Here is a 17,873-nt window from a genome sequence, read left to right as displayed (position 1 = left end):
AGAGATGAGGCTTTCATTTCCGCTTTTGGATTTTCTGAAGGGTTCATGGGCTGAGAAATGGGAAGCCTTCGGTTCATGCGGTGGAAGTTTTGGCCTAAGGGAGAAAATGAGCCCTAAGGTCCTATGTGGGGAGTGAAGTTATGTGGACTTATGGCCAGTGTGTGCAAGGTATGGCATGTGTCGCTTGATAGCTTTGTTCTGCAACGGCGTTCTTGTCTTCTTCCTGTTTGCCCTTCCCGGAAACGTGGGGCTCCAGCATGCAACTTGCACTCCAGGAAGAAACCATCCCGCTGTGGATACCCTTCTGCAGATCCTGATCTCCTCCCGTCACCCTGCTCCTCCTCCCCAACAATATCCTGGTGCTGAGTGAGTGGCACTCAAGAGACTCCAGCATCAGTGATTTTGTTGAAGAGGCTGAGCTCTGCCATCTTCTGAGGATGGGAGTCCTCCTCCTTTCGGGGAAGTGCACTGAGCTACAAACTGGATGTCCCGAGGCTGAATTTTGCCTCTGCCATGATCTCACTTTGTGGTCTTAGATGAGTCCGTCCCCCATTCCCACCTACCCCTCTCGCTCCCTAAAGGTACAAAGGTGTTTTTAGGAACTAGGCTTTGCAAGTCTGCACGGGCAAGAGCAGATCGAAACGCTACATCCTTCAAAGATACAGCTTTGCTGTAGGGACATTGTTGGGGAATCAAGAGGGAGGCAGGCAGTTGACTGAATTCAGACTGCTGTCGATGATGCTCAGATTGCACCTTTCTCTATGGAGTTGACTCTTGGTGCATTTCAGTGGCTAGTCAACCAATGGCCAGCCAGAGATTCACTATTGGTCTTGGTGAGCTAAGCAAACCTGATGAGGGCATATTTGGGATTCTGCCCTGGCACATCTGGTCAGCCCTTTCCCACTCCCCAGCCCCATAGCTCCTGTTGGCCTGATTTGGGTCACAATGCATGAGCTCCCTTGGCTGGCCCGTCGCTTCACGCCTTCCGCTGTGTAATCTTTGCTGGGCGTTTCTTTTGTCTAGTGACCTGGCGCTGCGGAACTGCTTACTCACGGCTGACCTGACAGTCAAAATCGGCGACTACGGCCTCTCTCACTGCAAATACAAAGTAAGTCTGCTTTGGGGGCGGGAGCCGGACAGGGAGCACAAGCCAGCGTCATTGGTGGGGTTTGTGTTCAGGGTCCCCGCAAGGCTGATGGCGGGAGCAGCCTTCTTGGGGATGAGGGGCAACTTGGCTCTCTTGAGTGCAAACATTTTAAGGGGAGAAAAGGCAGGAGGAACAAGTGGTTGGCAAACAGGACTGTGCCTGCTTCGCCTGGAGGCAGGCTGGAAAGTGGGGGTTGCGATTCTCCCAGCAACAGTGTGAACATGTCTAAGGCCAAGCAATAGGGATAGGGAGAGGTAGGGTCTTAGTGGAGACAGTCCTATTCTCCATCACCAGCGGTTCTTGGGTGCAGTGGACTAGGTCACCTTTATCATAGAATTATAGAGTTGGAAGGGATTCCAAGGGTCATCAAGACCCTGCAACGCAGGAATCTCAGCTGAAGCATCCACGACAGGTCGCGATTGCTGTTTCTGTCGGTGCCGGTTTGACGTTGTCTTGCTTTGCCCCTGCATGCCCGGCAGGATGACTACTTTGTGACGGCTGACCAACTGTGGGTACCCCTGCGCTGGGTGGCGCCTGAACTCATCGACGAGGTGCATGGCAACCTGCTTATTGTTGACCAGACCAAGACCAGCAATATCTGGTGAGAAAACCAGGGGTGGTACGGGTGGGAAGGAGCTGTTTCTGGGGTGTGTGATCTTGGGAGGATGGCATAGCAGCAACGTGAACCCTTAGGCCAGATTTGGGAAGGGGGGCAGTGATTTTACTGAGCCAGGTAAACATCTCTTACAACATCTCATCACTAAGTAATATTTTACAGTGGCTGCGAGCCAAGTTTTATTTTGGTAGCCCCACAAGCCAGCAGGCAGCTCTCTGGCTTAGGTTACATTTTGCTCGAAAACAACCGAACGGAAACCTTTGGCCAGGAAAACTGCGATTACAGTGCAACCTGCTGAGTTTGCTCCTCCTGTGTGATGTGCACCTTGGTAAATCTCCCTGCTGGGCTACTGTAGTACATTCTACATGGGACGACTACCGAAGGCGCAACTGGTCCAGAATGCAGCAGCTGGAATAATTTCTCTTGGTAGCTGCAAGGAGCACGTGTTTGGTTTTATTGGCTGGTGTAATTGTTTGGGTTCCTTTCACCTTATTTTCCCCTTCCCACAGTTTTACCTGCATTTTCATTGTAATTTGATTCTGTGTCTCTCCCCCCCCCCCCACTTAAAGATAGTTGTCCCTTTTGAAGGGGGAGCTGTGCATTTGCCAAACAAATAAATGCAACAGCCCTGGGTTCAAAGGGCCTGGGTGACCCGGCGCTCTCCCTCTATGGTGGTGCCACCTGCCACTCGTGTGTGCTTTGAGCCCCCTCTCTCTTGGCAGGTCCTTGGGCGTGACCATCTGGGAGCTCTTTGAGCTGGGCAGCCAGCCCTACTGCCACTACTCGGACCGGCAGGTGCTCACTTACGCCATCAAGGAGCAGCAGCTTAAACTTCCTAAGCCGCAGCTCCCACTCTCACTGTCTGACCGCTGGTGAGTGAAGTGGGGCCCTCGGGGGGAGGGCACAGCATCCCATGAGGGGCAGAGGTGGCCAGCAGGCACTAAATGACAAGCGTGGAGGAGGCTGGACCGTAGGCAGGTGGGATCAGGTGTGTGGGTAGGCAGATGCTGATAAACGTCTTTGGTGCCATACTCCCATCTTAGCCCTCTTGCTAGCGAACAGCACACCAAGCCGCCAGGACTTGTAAATTGCATGCTTGGTAAATGTATTCTTTAAGTAAGGAGCAAAAAGGCTGCCACTCAGTGGGTAGAGCACAAGCTTTTCTCGTAGTCCCACAAGCCAGTGGGCACTCTCTAACATAGTTCCAGCACCTCTCAGGTGGGCACCCAAGGGAGGCATTCATGGTGACTTTCTAGAAAAATAGTACTGATTACGTCCTTATTTCAGGCATTGTGATATATCGGTACTTCACAGTGTTTAGCTGGGGATATATCACAACGCTGAAAGCCAGACATTGCTCAGCCCTAGCGCAAGGTTAGCCACACCTGGTCTAAAAGGGTGGCCTTAGGGGCGTGCAGAAGAGAAAGAAAGAGTTTCACTAGGGAATTGGGGTAGCAAGGAGCATGTTGCCAAGTAGGAGCAGATTGTGGATGGAGGAAGGCCGGCTCTGCGAATGATGTAATTGCTGACCGTTGTCCCCAGAGCAAAGGAGCAGCCGAGTCTCACCTCTCCTCTGCTCTTCCCTATGCACAGGTACGAGGTGATGCAGTTTTGCTGGCTGCAGCCAGAGCAGCGCCCCACTGCTGAGGAGGTGCACCTCCTGCTCTCGTACCTGTGCGCCAAGGGAGCGTCGGAGGCTGAGGAGGAGTTTGAGCGGCGCTGGAACTCCATGAAGCCTGGTGGCGGTGGCGGTGGAGGAGGCGGCTCGGGCTCGGGCTCCAGCCACGTGGGCGTTGAGCTCTCGTCCTTCCCCCTCCTGGAGCATTTCTCCAATGATGGCGACGACGTCCTGACCGTCATGGAGACGAGCCACGGCCTGAACTTTGAGTACAAGTGGGACCAAGGGAAGACTGAGCACCTGCCGGCCTCGGCTATGAGCCCTCGTGACGCCGCGCGTTACCACGAGCTCTACTATGCTGCCAGCGGCAGCAGTGGCGGAAGAGGGGACGGCAGGCACCTCAGCCTGGGGGTCTCGCCCTCCTGCTACGAGTGCAAAGTGCAGGGCTGCCCTGGCCTGCACACGCCAGGTGTGGTGCCCGTGCTGAGCGCCCACAGCCCCTCCCTGAACAGCGAGTACTACATCCGCATCGAGGAGGCGGCCTCTGAGGGCAGCGGGACGGACCTCGACTACACCATGTGCTCCTACAGCCCGGAGTTTGGCCGCCCATCCCACTGGCAAGCCAAGGAGGGCTGCTACGAGTCGAACAGCAGCCCCACCGTCTCACTCACCATGGAGCCCCTGCTGGGGCATTCTGGTGCACATGGGGACAGCGGCCACTGGGAGCCCCCTGACTACTACTCCTATGGAGATCAAGGGGACAAGGAGGCCTCGCCGTACTACGAGGCCTCCCTGAAAGATGGCCCTGAGGATTACCTGCTTGAGGAGCACGGGGCTTCCGAGTGGCCTGTGGCAGCTCCTCAGAAAAGCATATTTGCTGACCCGCTTGGTGTTTCACCCTCGGTGGGCTACGCCTACAAGGAGGAGGCCACAGTGGCAGACTCGGTCACTCTGGAACTGGGAGAGGAGGAGGAAGAGGAAGAGAAGGAGGAGGAGGAGGAGGAGAATTCGTGCGGCAGTCCTGGGAGCGAAGGGGATGAGAACAACGGGTCCCCTTCCTCCAGCAAGCACTGGACGTCCAACACCTCTGCCAATAACAACAGCTGCCACCTGCTGCCGCCGTGTGAGCCACCTGCCAAAGACAGCTGGTGCTACCGCCACATGATCACTTTCCAGGGGCTCATGGCAGAGCCGCTGTGTACTGTACCCCGTGACGGCCCCACGCTAGGCATCGAGGACTTGCGAGCGGCCCTTCTGGGCGAGGAGCGGGTGGCATCATCTCACACGGGCTCCCCCTGCCCGGACACCGACTTGCCTTCAGAGGAACGAGCGTCAGCCGAGGTTGCCAGCGTAGAGATCGGCGCAGGCGATGCCACGAATCCCTTGACCGAGAGCGGGGTGGAGTGCCTCCTGGCTGCCACCACTCCACCACCACCAGGGGACACGGATTCAGTGGCCTCAGTGCTGGAACCTGTCAACAACACGGATGCAGGGGATGCCACCGTGCCAGAGGAGGAGGCACCAGGAACTGGGGAAGACCCCGTCCTGGTGGAAGAGGCCTCGGCCGAATGCTCACCCAAGGTGCCGCGAGAGATCAACATGGACAGTGGCAAGAACACCACGACCAGTGAGCAGGACAGGACACCAGACAAGACGGTTTCCAGCGCCAGCTTCCCTGACTTGGATGAGGCCAGTGACGAGGACACGGCTGAGCTCACATCCGGGGTCTTCACTGACTTCCCAGTTGATTGTACCGAGCGGCAGGACGTCATCGTCACCCTCAAGTCCTTGCAGAAGCAGGGGGAGACCCCTGACTCGCTGGAGTCGCTGGACATCCCCTCCACCACCAGCTCCTGCGAGGCGTTCAGCCCCACAGCCTACGTGCCCTCGAGCCAGCCGAAAGCCTTAGACAGCGGCTACGACACAGAGAACTACGAGTCGCCTGAATTTGTCCTGAAGGAGCCTCACGAGCCGCGGGAGCCCGAGGCCTTCACCCAGCTAGAAAAGGCGCCGGATGGCCCCGAGGGCCCGGCCAAAGAGCTGAGCCTCTCCAACTCCTTCAGCGCTGAGCTGCAGGCCTTAGACGAGAAGAACCCTTACCGTGACTCGGCCTACTTCTCCGACTACGATACCGAAGGGGGGACTCGGGAGGACGGGGAAGGGGACAGTGATGGTTCTGAGGGGCACGAGCCGGAGCTCCCCCAGGCGGACGTTGGAGAGTTGGGGAAGGACCCCGCCCAAAATAGCTCAGGCGAGTCTCGGCCTACCTTGCTTGAGCCCACCTGCCCACAGGAAGACGGCATGGGGTGTACCTTTCCTCCAGCGACTAGCGACCAGGGCACGGGGACAAGCCTGTCACAAGAGCTGGTAGTGAATGGAGTCACTGTTGCTGAGCTGGACTCATCCAGAGGCAAGAGCGACGAGGCTGTTGCCCTGCCCCAGGTGCCACCCCCCGCCACCAGGTCCTTTTTCTTGTCTCCTGTGGTTGCGAGTCCGGATGTGCCGAATGGGGCTTGTGAGGGAGATGTGGGGACGGGGAGCAATGCAGTGGCAAGGGCAGCGGAGGAACCCGGGGAAGGGCAGGAACGATGCTGCCCTGGCGAGCAGCCCCAGAGCAGCCCTGGGCTCTCTCTGGACCTTTCGTCGGCGCCATCTCAGCATCCGTCTGTCCCTGCCGAGCTCGAGGAAGAGGAGGACGACACGGAGGACAGCGATGAGTCGGACGAGGAGCTGCGGTGCTACAACATCCAGGACCAGAGCGAGGAGAGCGAGGAGGAGCTGCCCGCTGTGCCCATTGTGGTGGCCGAGAGCCACAGCGCCCGCAACCTGCGCAGCCTGCTCAAGATGCCCAGCCTGCTGGTGGAGACCTTCTGCGATGACCTCGAACGCAAGAAGAAAGCCGTCTCCTTCATCGAAGATGTCACTGTCTACCTCTTTGACCAGGTGAGTCGTTTTCTGGTGGCCTGGAGTTGACAACCGGAAGAGGCCCTCAAGTATGCTTTAGCATACTCACAAATCAAAAGTTGTGTGCCTCTTTTGTAGGAAACGCGCACTTTTTGTGCATTCTGCAATTTCCATTCTGCAAGCAACAGAAAACACCCCACAGCTATAAGCATCTGCTGATCTCTTAACTAAGTATATTTTTCATCATTTGTTTCGAAAGGTGCTGGTTACCAGCATCCCCTAATTTTGATCGTAGTCTTTCAAGTCTGGACAAAGAAACCTTCATCCTAAGCCTCAGATCTTAATTTGAACATGATTCTCAATTGTTGTTGTTTTTTTTTAAAAAAATGGGAGTGACCCAAACTTTTTGCAAGGCCTGGGTTTGAGAACGGGGGACGGGGGGTGTTAATTATGGCAGCTACCCTTGGAGCAAATAAGGCTAGGAGGGTGTTTATTCCCTAGAGGGCAAACTGGATCCCAGAAGTTGCTCCCAGGAGACAATGAGATAATTATGTCCATTTGTATCTTCTGCGTGCAGGAAAGCCCCACGAAGGAACTGGCGGAGCATCCTTTCCCGGGAGTAACAGAACCTCCTGTGGCGCCACCTGTGCATAAGGACAGCAACGGTTCCCCAAGCCCAGCAGAGAGAACAGATGCCCCCAGCAGTTCCTCGGAAGGGAGCACCTCTGAAGAGAGTAAGGGTAGGAAACCAGAAGGGAACAGAGCAGGCTCTGGGAGGGCCCTGATGTTTTTCCATCACGACACCTGCACAGGTGGCTTTTCTGAGCTCAACCCATCTAGATTTGCTCTTGGGTGCAGTATTTTTGCACCGCTTCACTATGCAACGGAGTTGGGGCACCTTCCAGATGTTGTCAACTCCCAGCAGCCTTTATAGCCATTGGGTTGGGTCAGACCTGGGGATGATGGGAGCTGTAGTCGATGACAGCTGGAAGGCCATGTGTCACTTGATTGGGCAGATTATGGTCTGCAGATTCCAGCCTCTGTGCATTGCTCCAAGCCAGCGGTTCTCAACCTGTGGGTCCCCAGTTGTTGGACTGCAACTCCCATCATCCCTGAGCTCTGGCCTTGCTAGCTAGGGGTGATGGGAGTTGTAGTTCAACAACATCTGGGGACCCACAGGTTGAGAAAGGCTGCTCCAAGCAGCAGCTTATGTAAAGCAACCTGCATTTGGCCACTAGAGGGGGATAGAAATTGGTCCTGCACAGCAAGACCTTTTGGACTAGTAGGAACTTGGCGATGCAGCAATTGGACAGGAGGCTAACAGGAAGCAGCAGAGGACAATTGGCCAAGCGGGGGTGGGATGGGATTTGGGGCCCAGCTCCTTACCCTTCCACTGTGTGTCTTCCCTCTTCAGGTGGTGGTTTTGAGTGGGAAGATGACTTCCCCCTCATGGCAGTGAAAGCATCCGTCATGCCATCGTTGACGTCGGCGGCACCTGATCCTGCCCTCCCCGGACTGCCACCCACACTAGTGCCAGCTCAGAAGCAGGTGCTGCCCATCCAGTTTTCACGCTTCACAGTCTCACCTGCCCCCGTGTCAAGGTTCTCCATCACACACGTCACTGACTCGGATGCCGGGTCTGTAGGAGGTAAGGGGCACTCAGGTAGCAGAAGAAGGGGGCCCCATTGAGAAGGGGTGAGCCCACAAGTCTCAAGACTGTAGCTCTATCTTTCCCTGGGTCTGGAGGAAATGTCTGTCAAGCCACATGGCCTGGCCTAGATGTCACACGATCAACACCAGGAAATGGAGGAATAGTTAAACATTGATAGGAAATGGGGAGCAGTCCTGATTTCTGTGGGAATGCTGTTGAGTGATTTTACTGATGGCACTTAATTGGACCACCAGTTCATAAGAATTAATTCAACCAAGGCCATGTTTGTGTGAAATAATTTCAGTATACCAAGTGCACTAAATAAAACACCCCACATTTTGTAATGTTTACAGCAATTGAATAGGTGGAAACAACAGGGCTATAGATCTGTTTTTAAGAGAGATCCTTTCTAAGAACCTTTTGTTCACATGGACCTTAGAGGCCCTTGCTCCCACCTCCAAGGTGTCTAGCGAAAAAGAGTGTGATTGCTCGCTTTGTAGGAAGTAGGGCCAGGAGAATATTCCCCTACAACTTCACTGAATTGATCCATGGTTGTTGGGATGGACATTGTGTGTTCCTGTTCTCAAAATATAACTGAATGGGGGAAAGACCTAAGACACTCCAGAATGAACAACTCCTCTGGAAGCATCTAAGGATGTTTGCCCATGTTCATTTGGGCACAGCCCGTTCTGTTAAACCCACTGGGATCATGTTCAGGTGCACCATCAGTGATAGGCAAGTGAAGGAACTACAGGCAAATTATGGACTCCTCTCTGGATTACAAGCTCTGGCCAGCAAGGGTCAGGTTGCACAGCATAATCTGGGTTGGGTTATGCAATGGTGACTGGTGCCCATTGGGAGTGGTAGGAAGGACGGCAGGGAGGCCAACAGTAGGGGGAGCCAGAGCCAATGACAGTAGCCTGGACTGGTGGTAAATAGCAAGGTAGGTAGATGTGGTTTGGCTGAGGGCAAAACCCCATTCATCTACCTTCGCTGAGTGCCTGAGGCGGAATTTTTTGAATGGGGCTTCTGTGTCCAAAGCAACATTAGATGCAAGCCTGCTTGCACTCTGTTCTATGTTGGGGAAACCTTAATTGTATTCGTCCTTTAAAAAACACACAAAAATAATTGTAGAGTGGGGTGAGGGGCTGGCGGCGTGAACTGTAAAATTGGCTTAAGTAATGAGGGCTGGGCTGGGAATTTGTCTCTCCTTTGGTTCTCAACAGCCTTCACAGCCTTGCATTTCATGCGGTAAGAATGGATTCTGCAACTTGGAAAGCTATGCAGAGGAGAGGGGACATACAAGGCCTCCTTTAAGGTTGTGACGCTGCATTACTAACTCCGCCTTTTCCCTTTTTTTTTAGGAAGCAGTGAAAACAGAGGCGACAGAGAATGAGCTTAGCCATGGGCTTGATTTTGGACTTGCCCCCTTCAGCATCGGTTTCTGCATCGGGGCTAAGGAGTAAGGATGGAGGCCCAGAACTTGGGTGGAGCAGAGAACTCCATGGTGGTGGTGATGGGGGCTCACTCTTACTATATATATATTTTTCTTTTTTAAGAGGCGGATTTTATTGGACAGTTCTTGACTGCTGCTAGGCTGGAGATGCCCCACGGCGTGGCGATTTTGTGACAAGCGTGTGGATGTGAGGGTGTGTGCGTGTGTGTGTGTGTGTGTGTGTGTGTGTGAGGGTGTGTATATGTACAGATAGACATATAGACATATAGAACCTATAGCATTTAAAGGGTAGAGCTGTGACCTCGCTAACATCGCTGCCCCCTCCACCCAAGCCATTTTGATACCCCCCCTCCTCCCTCTCCAGCTCATGCCTCTTGGATGTTTCAACCCACACTGGCTTCCCAAATTGGGGCACTGCCTTGAGATCACCACCACCTTTTCTTCCTCCTGCCTGTTCTTGTAAGCTTCTCATGTGTGCTTTCCAAGCCCAGCACGGAATAGAGAGCGGAAGCAAGAGAGCACATAGCCTTGCACCGTGTCATTCAGACATGCTTAAATTTGGCCCTTGAAAGCTGAGTACTCCTTCCTTCCTTCTCTCCCTTCCTTGAGACTGCAAGTCCCTTCTTGCCCCCCTCCCTCTACACCTGGCTGTGTCGGGTGTAGCCTGCTGTTCGGCTGCGCATCAAATAAGGGGAGAGGCGAGAGAATGGATGGTAGGCAAACTCAAGTGGCACGTAGGGGAGCTAGACGAGGTTCAGGTGGCAATTTCATTTGTGGGACGGGCTCAGTAGCCGTCTTCCCCTCCCACACTGTGTTTCTGCTGCCCCCTCCTTTCCCCACGTAGAGATTCTGCAACTACTGCTGGCCCCCTGTTCAGCTGCACCACCACTGGAGCACTTAGGGGTATAGGAGCTGTGCCTTAATGGCCTTTGGTGCATCCTTTCTCCATCCTCACCTTGGGGAAAGCAGCCTCCCTGCCTGTTAGGAAGTCTCCCTGCCTGTTCGGAAGTGGCTGCGTAAGCAGGAAAGAAAGGGGATGTGCAGGAAATGCAAGGTTAACTTAAAAAACAAAACAAAACCCTATAAGCAGGGGGGGAATTTTGTGGTGCAGATGCCCACCTCTCTTCCCTGCCCCCCAACACACCCGCTGTAGATCCTTCCTATTTTCCCTGCCACAGTATTGTTTAGGTGGAGGCTTTCTGGGGTACCAAGCTGTGTCCCATCAGCAAGTGGGTAGGCTGGGTTTGTGTCAAAATGCCAATCTTGGTCATGTGGGGAGAGACTCCAACTTCCCTTCGCAACTCCTAGAGGATCTTAACATACAGGAGGAGACTCCTGACGAGATGTGTAGCAAAAGCAGGTCAAACGGCTACCGGGACTATTTTTGTAAAAAAAAAAAATTACCCTGCGCTATATCACCTGCCCTAACAGAGCGGCAGATTTAAGTTATTGTTGCCAAAGAGATGTAAAGAGTTAACTTTTATCAAGGTTTCTTGGGGATGGGGTGGGGGAAAGGATTGGAAGGAGGGAACCGGGGGGGGGGGGGAGAGAGCATCGTGGTTGCTTTTGTTTTTGGTTTAAATCTTTTATCAGTTTAAACCTTAGGATAATTGTGCAATTTGGATTGGGGGGGGGGGGAGAAGAAGTAATGAGGGGGTCTACACTCGGGGGTTGTGGCCTTTTGGGGCTATAGACCAAACACAGATACTGGAAATCAAGGGTGCAGGTAGCAGCTGCTAACAACTGTATTTGTGGACCATTTCCAAATAGGGGCTAGAGGACAACCATGGCCACAGCAGCCCAAGACAGCAGCAAAAGATGCTTTTCTCTTTCATGTCTCTGGCTGTTACTCTTGACATCAGGGCCGATGACTCTTCTTTTTAGCTCCACAAGGGGCATAATGCACTTCTAAGAGCAGAAGGAGAGCACTTGCGGGTTCAGGTAGTGGCCCATCTAGTCCAACATCCTGTTCTCACAGTGGCCAACTAGATGCCCACAGGGCAGGGCATGAGTACAGCAGTACTCTCCGCACTTCTGATTCCCCACTGTGTCGGATGGTGGAGTCAGGGCATAGCCATGGTGGCTAGTAGCCACCGATAACCCCGACCTCCATGAATTTATCTCATCTTCTTTTAAAGCCACCCAGATTTGTGGCCATCACTGCCTCTTATGAGCAAGTGCCATAGTCTTTAACGCTGCTGTGCGACGTAGTACTTCTTTTTGTCTGTTCCAAATCTTGCAAAATTCAGCTTCATTTTCGAATTCTAGTGTTATCAGAGGGTAATACTGCTTTCTTCACACCATGCGTAATTTTATGTACCTCTTCTATTATATATACTAGAATTGTAAAGTTGGAAGGGGCCTTCAGGATCATCTAGTCCAAGCTGTCGCAATTTTAGGAAATGCAGCTGCCCCATACGGGGATCGAACCTGCAACCTTGGCATTATCAGCACCATGCTGTAACCAGCTGAGCTACCCAAGCCGATCTAATATCTCACCTCTTGTTCATTCCCCACCCTCATGCTTAAGTATTAATTTATATACACGCACAATGCCCCCACATTCATCTTACCGGACGAATAGAGGTGGGGGTGGCTTTAAGATCTCCCTTCTTCTCATCTTCTTCCAACCTTCTCCCCACACACCAATTTTAGCCAGCTGGGAATCAGTGAAGCTGCATTCCTAAGCACAGTTATAAATTTCGGTGGAACTTAACATTTTAAGTGAGTATTGCTTAAGAGTCCTGCTGCTGGTTTCTTGATTCTTCACATCCCGGGCACCAACCAGGACACCAAGAAGTGTGTTTGAAGCAATAGTTTTGTCTCTGCCTGCCCTCCCTCCCCTGGAAGCCAGAATATTGTCATGTGCATGGCATTCCTTGCTGGGAACTGTTGCTTCCTTGGTCTTTGTGAGATCTGCCGTCCTTGCTGAAAGAGCTGCCAGGCATGGAAAGTTAGCCATGCTCTGTTCACAGCCTCCTTGTGTGCCGAGGTCAAATACACATATTTAGTCCCTCTCCTACTGCAGACCAGCATATACACGATGCCTGCAGTTATCTCCTTGCTGTATAGTCCCTAAACACAACTGGATAGCCCTGGAAGCAGCAGTGCTCTTGTCCGGCTTTTCTTCACTAAAGTTTGCATTATGCCTGGGTAGGTGACAGAGATAGTATTGCTGTTGACTCAGTTCCCTCTCCATGTGGCAACCAGAAAACTGTTGCTCAAGCTTGTTCTCCTGGTCGGGGCTGCCAGACTTCATGGCATTCACCGCCAGGTATTTGTTGTTTGATCTTGCTCGAACAGCTGAATCTGTGATGCCACCCACACTTCTGGCCAGTGTGGCCAACTGGGAAGAGAACTCCGAAGGAAATCGTGAACTGGAGGAGGAGCCAGCAAATAAGCAGTTCTAGCATTGATGCCTGGATATACCAGAGCAGGGGCAGCAGGTCTGACCCAGGAAGAACTGCAAAGACCACAGCACTTTTTCTTTCCTGCCCAGTTTCATTTGGGTGCTGCAACTCATTTCCCCAGTGAGTTGTGCTCCATGCACACCAGCACATGCCTGTTCCCAGGAGCCAGAGAGGACAGAGTGCAAGAGGGACTTCTGCAACTTCTGTTTTCTGCATTTTGCTTTGCTACATCAGCCACACGCAAGTGCCACCTACGGACAAGAGCTACCCCTTCTTATTGAGCAGAATGAGGTACTGCTTCCAGTGGTTAAAAGGGGAAACCCAAAATGGGAACCTCAAGGCTGGGGAAAAGGGGCCCCTCTCCCATACTGCAAAAAAGAAAGAGTGGTTTGTTAGCTGTTAACTTCTCCAACCAGAACATCGCAGCTTCAAGAATCCAAGTCCAGGCAAAGCCTTCTGAATGAATGATTTCCAAAGCTGTAAAATGGCTCTGTCCCATGGCTTTGAGCAGATATTTATGCAAGATGTCCAGCTGTCTCTGTATCCGAATGACAGTGTTCCCAGTAAGCAGCATCCCCTTTGGATATGATCCATCCTGGCACGAGTGCAGCTGTGAGCAGCTGGTGGGATTGCCATAGGGGCTCAGTGGAACTCTCTCTCTTCCCCCTCATTACTGCATCAGAGCACACTAGCCATTAACTAGAACAGGAGGAATCCAGAGCACTTCACAGTCCAGGCATTTGCACTAGAATTTGCTTGACAATGCAACAGAATTCCAGGTTGGACCCTGTGTTAGAGAAGGAAGGTTTGATGCAGAAACAGAAGCGGCTTTTACCACTTGTGCTGGGCAACAGCCAGACCTCTGCAGTTCACGTGCATCTTGGAGGGAAACAGGAGGAGAGCTCTATTAGGCTCTGTGGCAACCTCTCTGCATGTGCACAGATGTGCAGAGGGATCATGCCATTCCCAGTTGCTCTTCATTTGGGAATGGAAGGAAGACAACTGAGAACCATGTATAAGCTGTAGAGACACGAAGCCACTTGGGCGAAAGGGGGCAGAGTGTACTTCTTGCCACACACTACGGCCAGGATTCCACTCTCTACCCAATAGTTACTTGGGCAAAAAGAAGAAGAGAGAAGCAGTGAATGCCATGAACACTAGTAATGTGCCCACAACTCCTGATGGCCCAAGGGTTTTGGCCTTTGTGGTTCCAGTCAATTCATTTTGGGTATAATTTGAGGTGGACCACGCACAAATTGCTCCAGTATCTTACCACCGCCTGCAAGCACTCCTGCTACAGTTTTACCAGCAGAGCTGGAAGCAACTAACTGCCACCTTGCAAGATGTGCGGGAAGAACAGAAGAACTGTCATTGGTTACCCCTTCATCTTAATTTCTTTCTGGCTCAGGAATTCTCCGGAGCTGGAGCCAACTGCAAGTGGGCAAAGTGGAGAAAGCCTGCTTTCTTACAGTGCCAGCTGCTTTGGGTTGTGAAGCATACATTTCTAGCACCTGTGCCAACATGTATTGGTGGCTAGGAGCCAGGCTGTGCTGTAGCCCACTGTGTTATTTGCACCATTATCAAGTCGGGTTTGCTATGAAGCCAGCACACTTGGGTTTCTGCATTTGGATTAGTGATGCTTCCGCACTATTGTGTTTATTCTGGGATGGCCATTCTTCGTCCACTCACTTTTTACAGGGCAGTCACATGACATTGCAATCAAATCATTCCCCTCCCCTCTTCTGCTTTTCACTATGCTTCTGTGATTTTGTTCTGGGAGAATCTGATGTAAGAAGAAATGGAACAGCAGCACAGGGTTAAGCCACCTTGGTGCTGCCCTTATGTTCCTTGCTCCCTCCTCCTCAGAGACCTGCTTTTGACACATGCAGTGGGGCTTCCAGCAACTGAACCCTATTGCTGTACCTCTTCAACTGGGGCACTCTTTCATTATTACCTTCTGAGCCGGTGCCATTTGAGCAGTGTACATTTAAAAACAACAACAACAACAAAGCGTTTGAATGCCTTTTCACATTAAAATAAAATATATGAGCAACAGCGCTTCAGTGAAAAGAGCATTTTAGCCCAAATTTAAATGTTGGTGATAAAATTAAATACCGTTGAAGGGGTTCATTAGCTTCACTGTTAGCCGCCCACCCACATGGCTATGTTAAGCTCATTGTTGTGAACAGAACATGGCAGGATGCACATGCACACATAGAACACAGCACCAGCTGAATTGGGGGAAAGCCTGTTGCCGTTGTGCATGTAGCAAAAGGGTAATGACGGTAGCACTAATAGCCCACAGTCTGAAAGCACCCTTAGCTGTGCGGTCCTATCTATGCATGTCTACTCAGGGCAAGTCCCACTGAGTTCAGTAGGACTTACTCCCAGGTAAGTGTGTAAAGGATTGCTGCTTAGGAGTACATTATTTATCATGTTGCCTCTTACAGCATCAGGAATAATCAACATTTGTTTTTATTTAAACAGCTATCCTTCCATCCCTTGTGGCTTTTGAAGCCCCATCCATTCATACCACATGCATGGAAAGCAAGTAGGTTGTTGCCAAATGCAGGATTCTCCCTGGCACCATGGGCATGTGAGTTAAGTCTACTAACCATCCATCTGCGCTGGTGTGTCTTTTCAAATTGCCCTCGCCATACCCTGGTGAGTACAACCAGGGCTTTGTGTGTACTGCCATTCAGTGGAAAATGTGTTTTGTTTTTTTGTTCTTAAGGCCACAGAATACAATACTTGCTGCAGAATGTGGTTTTGTAAGAACCTCTTCTTTCACTTGGAAAGAAAAGCAAGTTTCTAGCCATTATGATTGCAGGGATAAGCCTGAACCAACCTCAGAAGCTGGAGAGGCTACTGGTTCCCTGGTGAGGTTTAGTTGTTGTTGCTGCCGCCGCCACAGGGCTTCAATAACCCCTTTCCTTGCCATGAAAGGGCAGGGAAGCAGAATACAGGGACCATCAGGGAGATCTTGCAAATTGGCTTGATGTATGTAATAAATAGCCTATGTAGCTTGTCATACACAGCCCTCTTTCTATCAGTTTAGGATGGAAGGTGAATGTTCCAGCTTACCATGAGGCTTGAGTTTCATTTTGGGCTTTATTGTGCTTCCCAACCTTATTGTTTCCTGGCCTCGGTTTTTCCCGTCTGTAAGTGTTATGGGAGGCCGGTCCCAGCAGAGCTAATAGTTGGCAAACCAGGCTTACTATGTAAGCTGTAGAGGCAGTTAAGGGTGACTCCAAGCGCTCAAAGCAACATTTGCTCCGAAGATCATCCACGGCCAATAGTGAGACAACACACACTTCTTACCATATTCCTACAAGGGCACCTTGCATTTTTATTTATTTATTTCAATTCCATTTAAATTGTTTTTTAAAAAACCCTCTAAGCTGTTTACATAAAATACAAAACATTATGTTAAAAGTTACGATCGGTAAAAGTCAGGAATAAGAAGAAAGCATTACCAGGAGTGGAGGGGAAAGGTACCATTTCCAGTGTTCGGGGTTTCTGTGCTTATGCCACTCTCTAGGATCAGCAGCAGAATAAATTATGCAAAGTAAACAAATTGTGCAAATAAAGCAAATTTGCATGATTTATATAGGATGCAGAATTTACCCTTTTTTATTTTAAAGCGTGTCGCGCATTGACTGCCTTAGTGAGCAAGGAGGGCATAGCAAGAGACCTTCGTCCAAGATGGTTGTAAAGCAGATTGAGCCTGCTCACGCTTTACACCAGTTTTCGTTGTCCAGCCTCCCCTTCCTCTGTGAGAAGCAGATGTGGCTCAGAACAGATTTTTTTTTACTATGAGAGAGCAGTGCTTAAGTGCCTACAGAACAAGCAGATGAGGCCATGAAACCTCTCTTCTTTTGAGGAAGCTGCCTACCACCAATGCTGGCTTTGGGCGGTGGAAATACTGTAAAACAGCATTTGCTCCAGAGTTGTGCAGCTTTTCTTTTTCTAAACCCCTGAGACAGGTTAATCTAGATGCAGTATCCAGAGCAAAAGTCAGTGGTGGGCATAAGATGACAAAACAACAACAAACCAATCCCTTTATCCACATGGGTGCAATATGCCTCTTATGTAATGGGAAGAGTTGGCTTTCATTCCAACAGGGCTGAGTGCTGTTATTCTCCAACTGGGAGACATTTGGATTGGAGGAACAGCAGCCACGGGCAGAAATGGTACTCCTCCCAGCATTGAGGTAGAAAACTCCAGGCAATTCCGCAAGGGAAGGTAGGCTTTATAGGCTGCTGAACACTACTGGCACCTCCAAGCAAGCACACTAGGCAGTGCTATTTGCATGGGTCCCATTTTCACCTGATATACTCTGTATAACTACCCCACATTTCTTTCCGTCGTAGGCAGCTGCCAGGCATGGCACAGGTGCAACTGGGCATATACACAGCTTGCGGTGGTGGTATCAACATGGGCTGTTTTTGAGTGGGGTTTCTATCCGTTACACTTGGGTTCCTTCCACATTCGGTGAAATGGGAGAGTGGAAGATTCACAGGCATAATGAGTTCCATGGAGCGCAGCTTTGAGGATGGGAGTGTTGCTAAGTGGCTACAGCGCAGTTCGGCCTCCAAGCCGCGTTCCTTTGGGCGCTGCATTTGAACAAGAAACGCTTAAGGGTGTGTGTGGTCTATAGCATCAAAATGCATTCAGCACCTGAGAGGCTGCATGAAGACAGAGCTAGAGAGCTATGTTTTGGATTGTGCTGGTTTTTGTTTTTTTAAAAAGAAGAGAGAGAGAGAGAGGCTATTTACAGTGTATATTTTATTGATACGGGTCATAATTGCTGTATTTTTTATCAGTGCTGATTTCCATACAGCTCCCAGCATGTGTGTCAAATACCATTGGTCCAATAATAATAACACTAAAAATAAAACATTTTTAAAATAAGCCATCTTCTGCCTGCTCTCATCATAACATCTACTATGCGTTGAAGCCAGCATAATTTATTGGGGTTTCATAGGTTAAGCCAGAGGCTGTGATAGAAGGAGGGCAGATGAGCCTACCTTGCGACAGGCACTGCTCCTTTCTCAGGAAGCAATCTCAG

At 51.1% G+C, this 17,873-nt stretch overlaps 1 protein-coding gene across 6 annotated transcripts in view; it reads left to right on the top strand.

Annotated features, from left to right (window-relative positions):
* Positions 1 to 17,716, top strand: part of AATK (apoptosis associated tyrosine kinase) — an 85,237-nt gene extending 67,521 nt beyond the window's left edge. For 4 of the 6 annotated variants that reach the window (XM_083427272.1, XM_083427274.1, XM_083427273.1 and 1 more), the window contains 8 exons: positions 1,024 to 1,108; positions 1,627 to 1,748; positions 2,486 to 2,635; positions 3,357 to 6,324; positions 6,863 to 7,025; positions 7,700 to 7,933; positions 9,301 to 12,295; positions 12,328 to 17,716. In XM_083427272.1, coding sequence (XP_083283398.1) covers positions 1,024 to 1,108; positions 1,627 to 1,748; positions 2,486 to 2,635; positions 3,357 to 6,324; positions 6,863 to 7,025; positions 7,700 to 7,933; positions 9,301 to 9,332 — 3,754 coding nt within the window. In that variant the 3' untranslated portion in view covers positions 9,333 to 12,295; positions 12,328 to 17,716. Of the gene's footprint in view, positions 1 to 1,023; positions 1,109 to 1,626; positions 1,749 to 2,485; positions 2,636 to 3,356; positions 6,325 to 6,862; positions 7,026 to 7,699; positions 7,934 to 9,300 lie in introns of all 6 variants that reach the window. The other 2 variants (XM_083427271.1, XM_083427270.1) reach the window with 2 other exon arrangements.
* Positions 17,717 to 17,873: the final 157 nt, after the last annotated feature.

The sequence above is a fragment of the Podarcis tiliguerta genome, assembly GCF_965153285.1.
Source record: "Podarcis tiliguerta genome assembly, chromosome: 2".
NCBI lineage: Eukaryota > Metazoa > Chordata > Lepidosauria > Squamata > Lacertidae > Podarcis > Podarcis tiliguerta.
The sequence above is the reverse complement of the archived record's forward strand: the minus strand, read 5'-3'. Positions and strand labels throughout refer to the sequence as shown.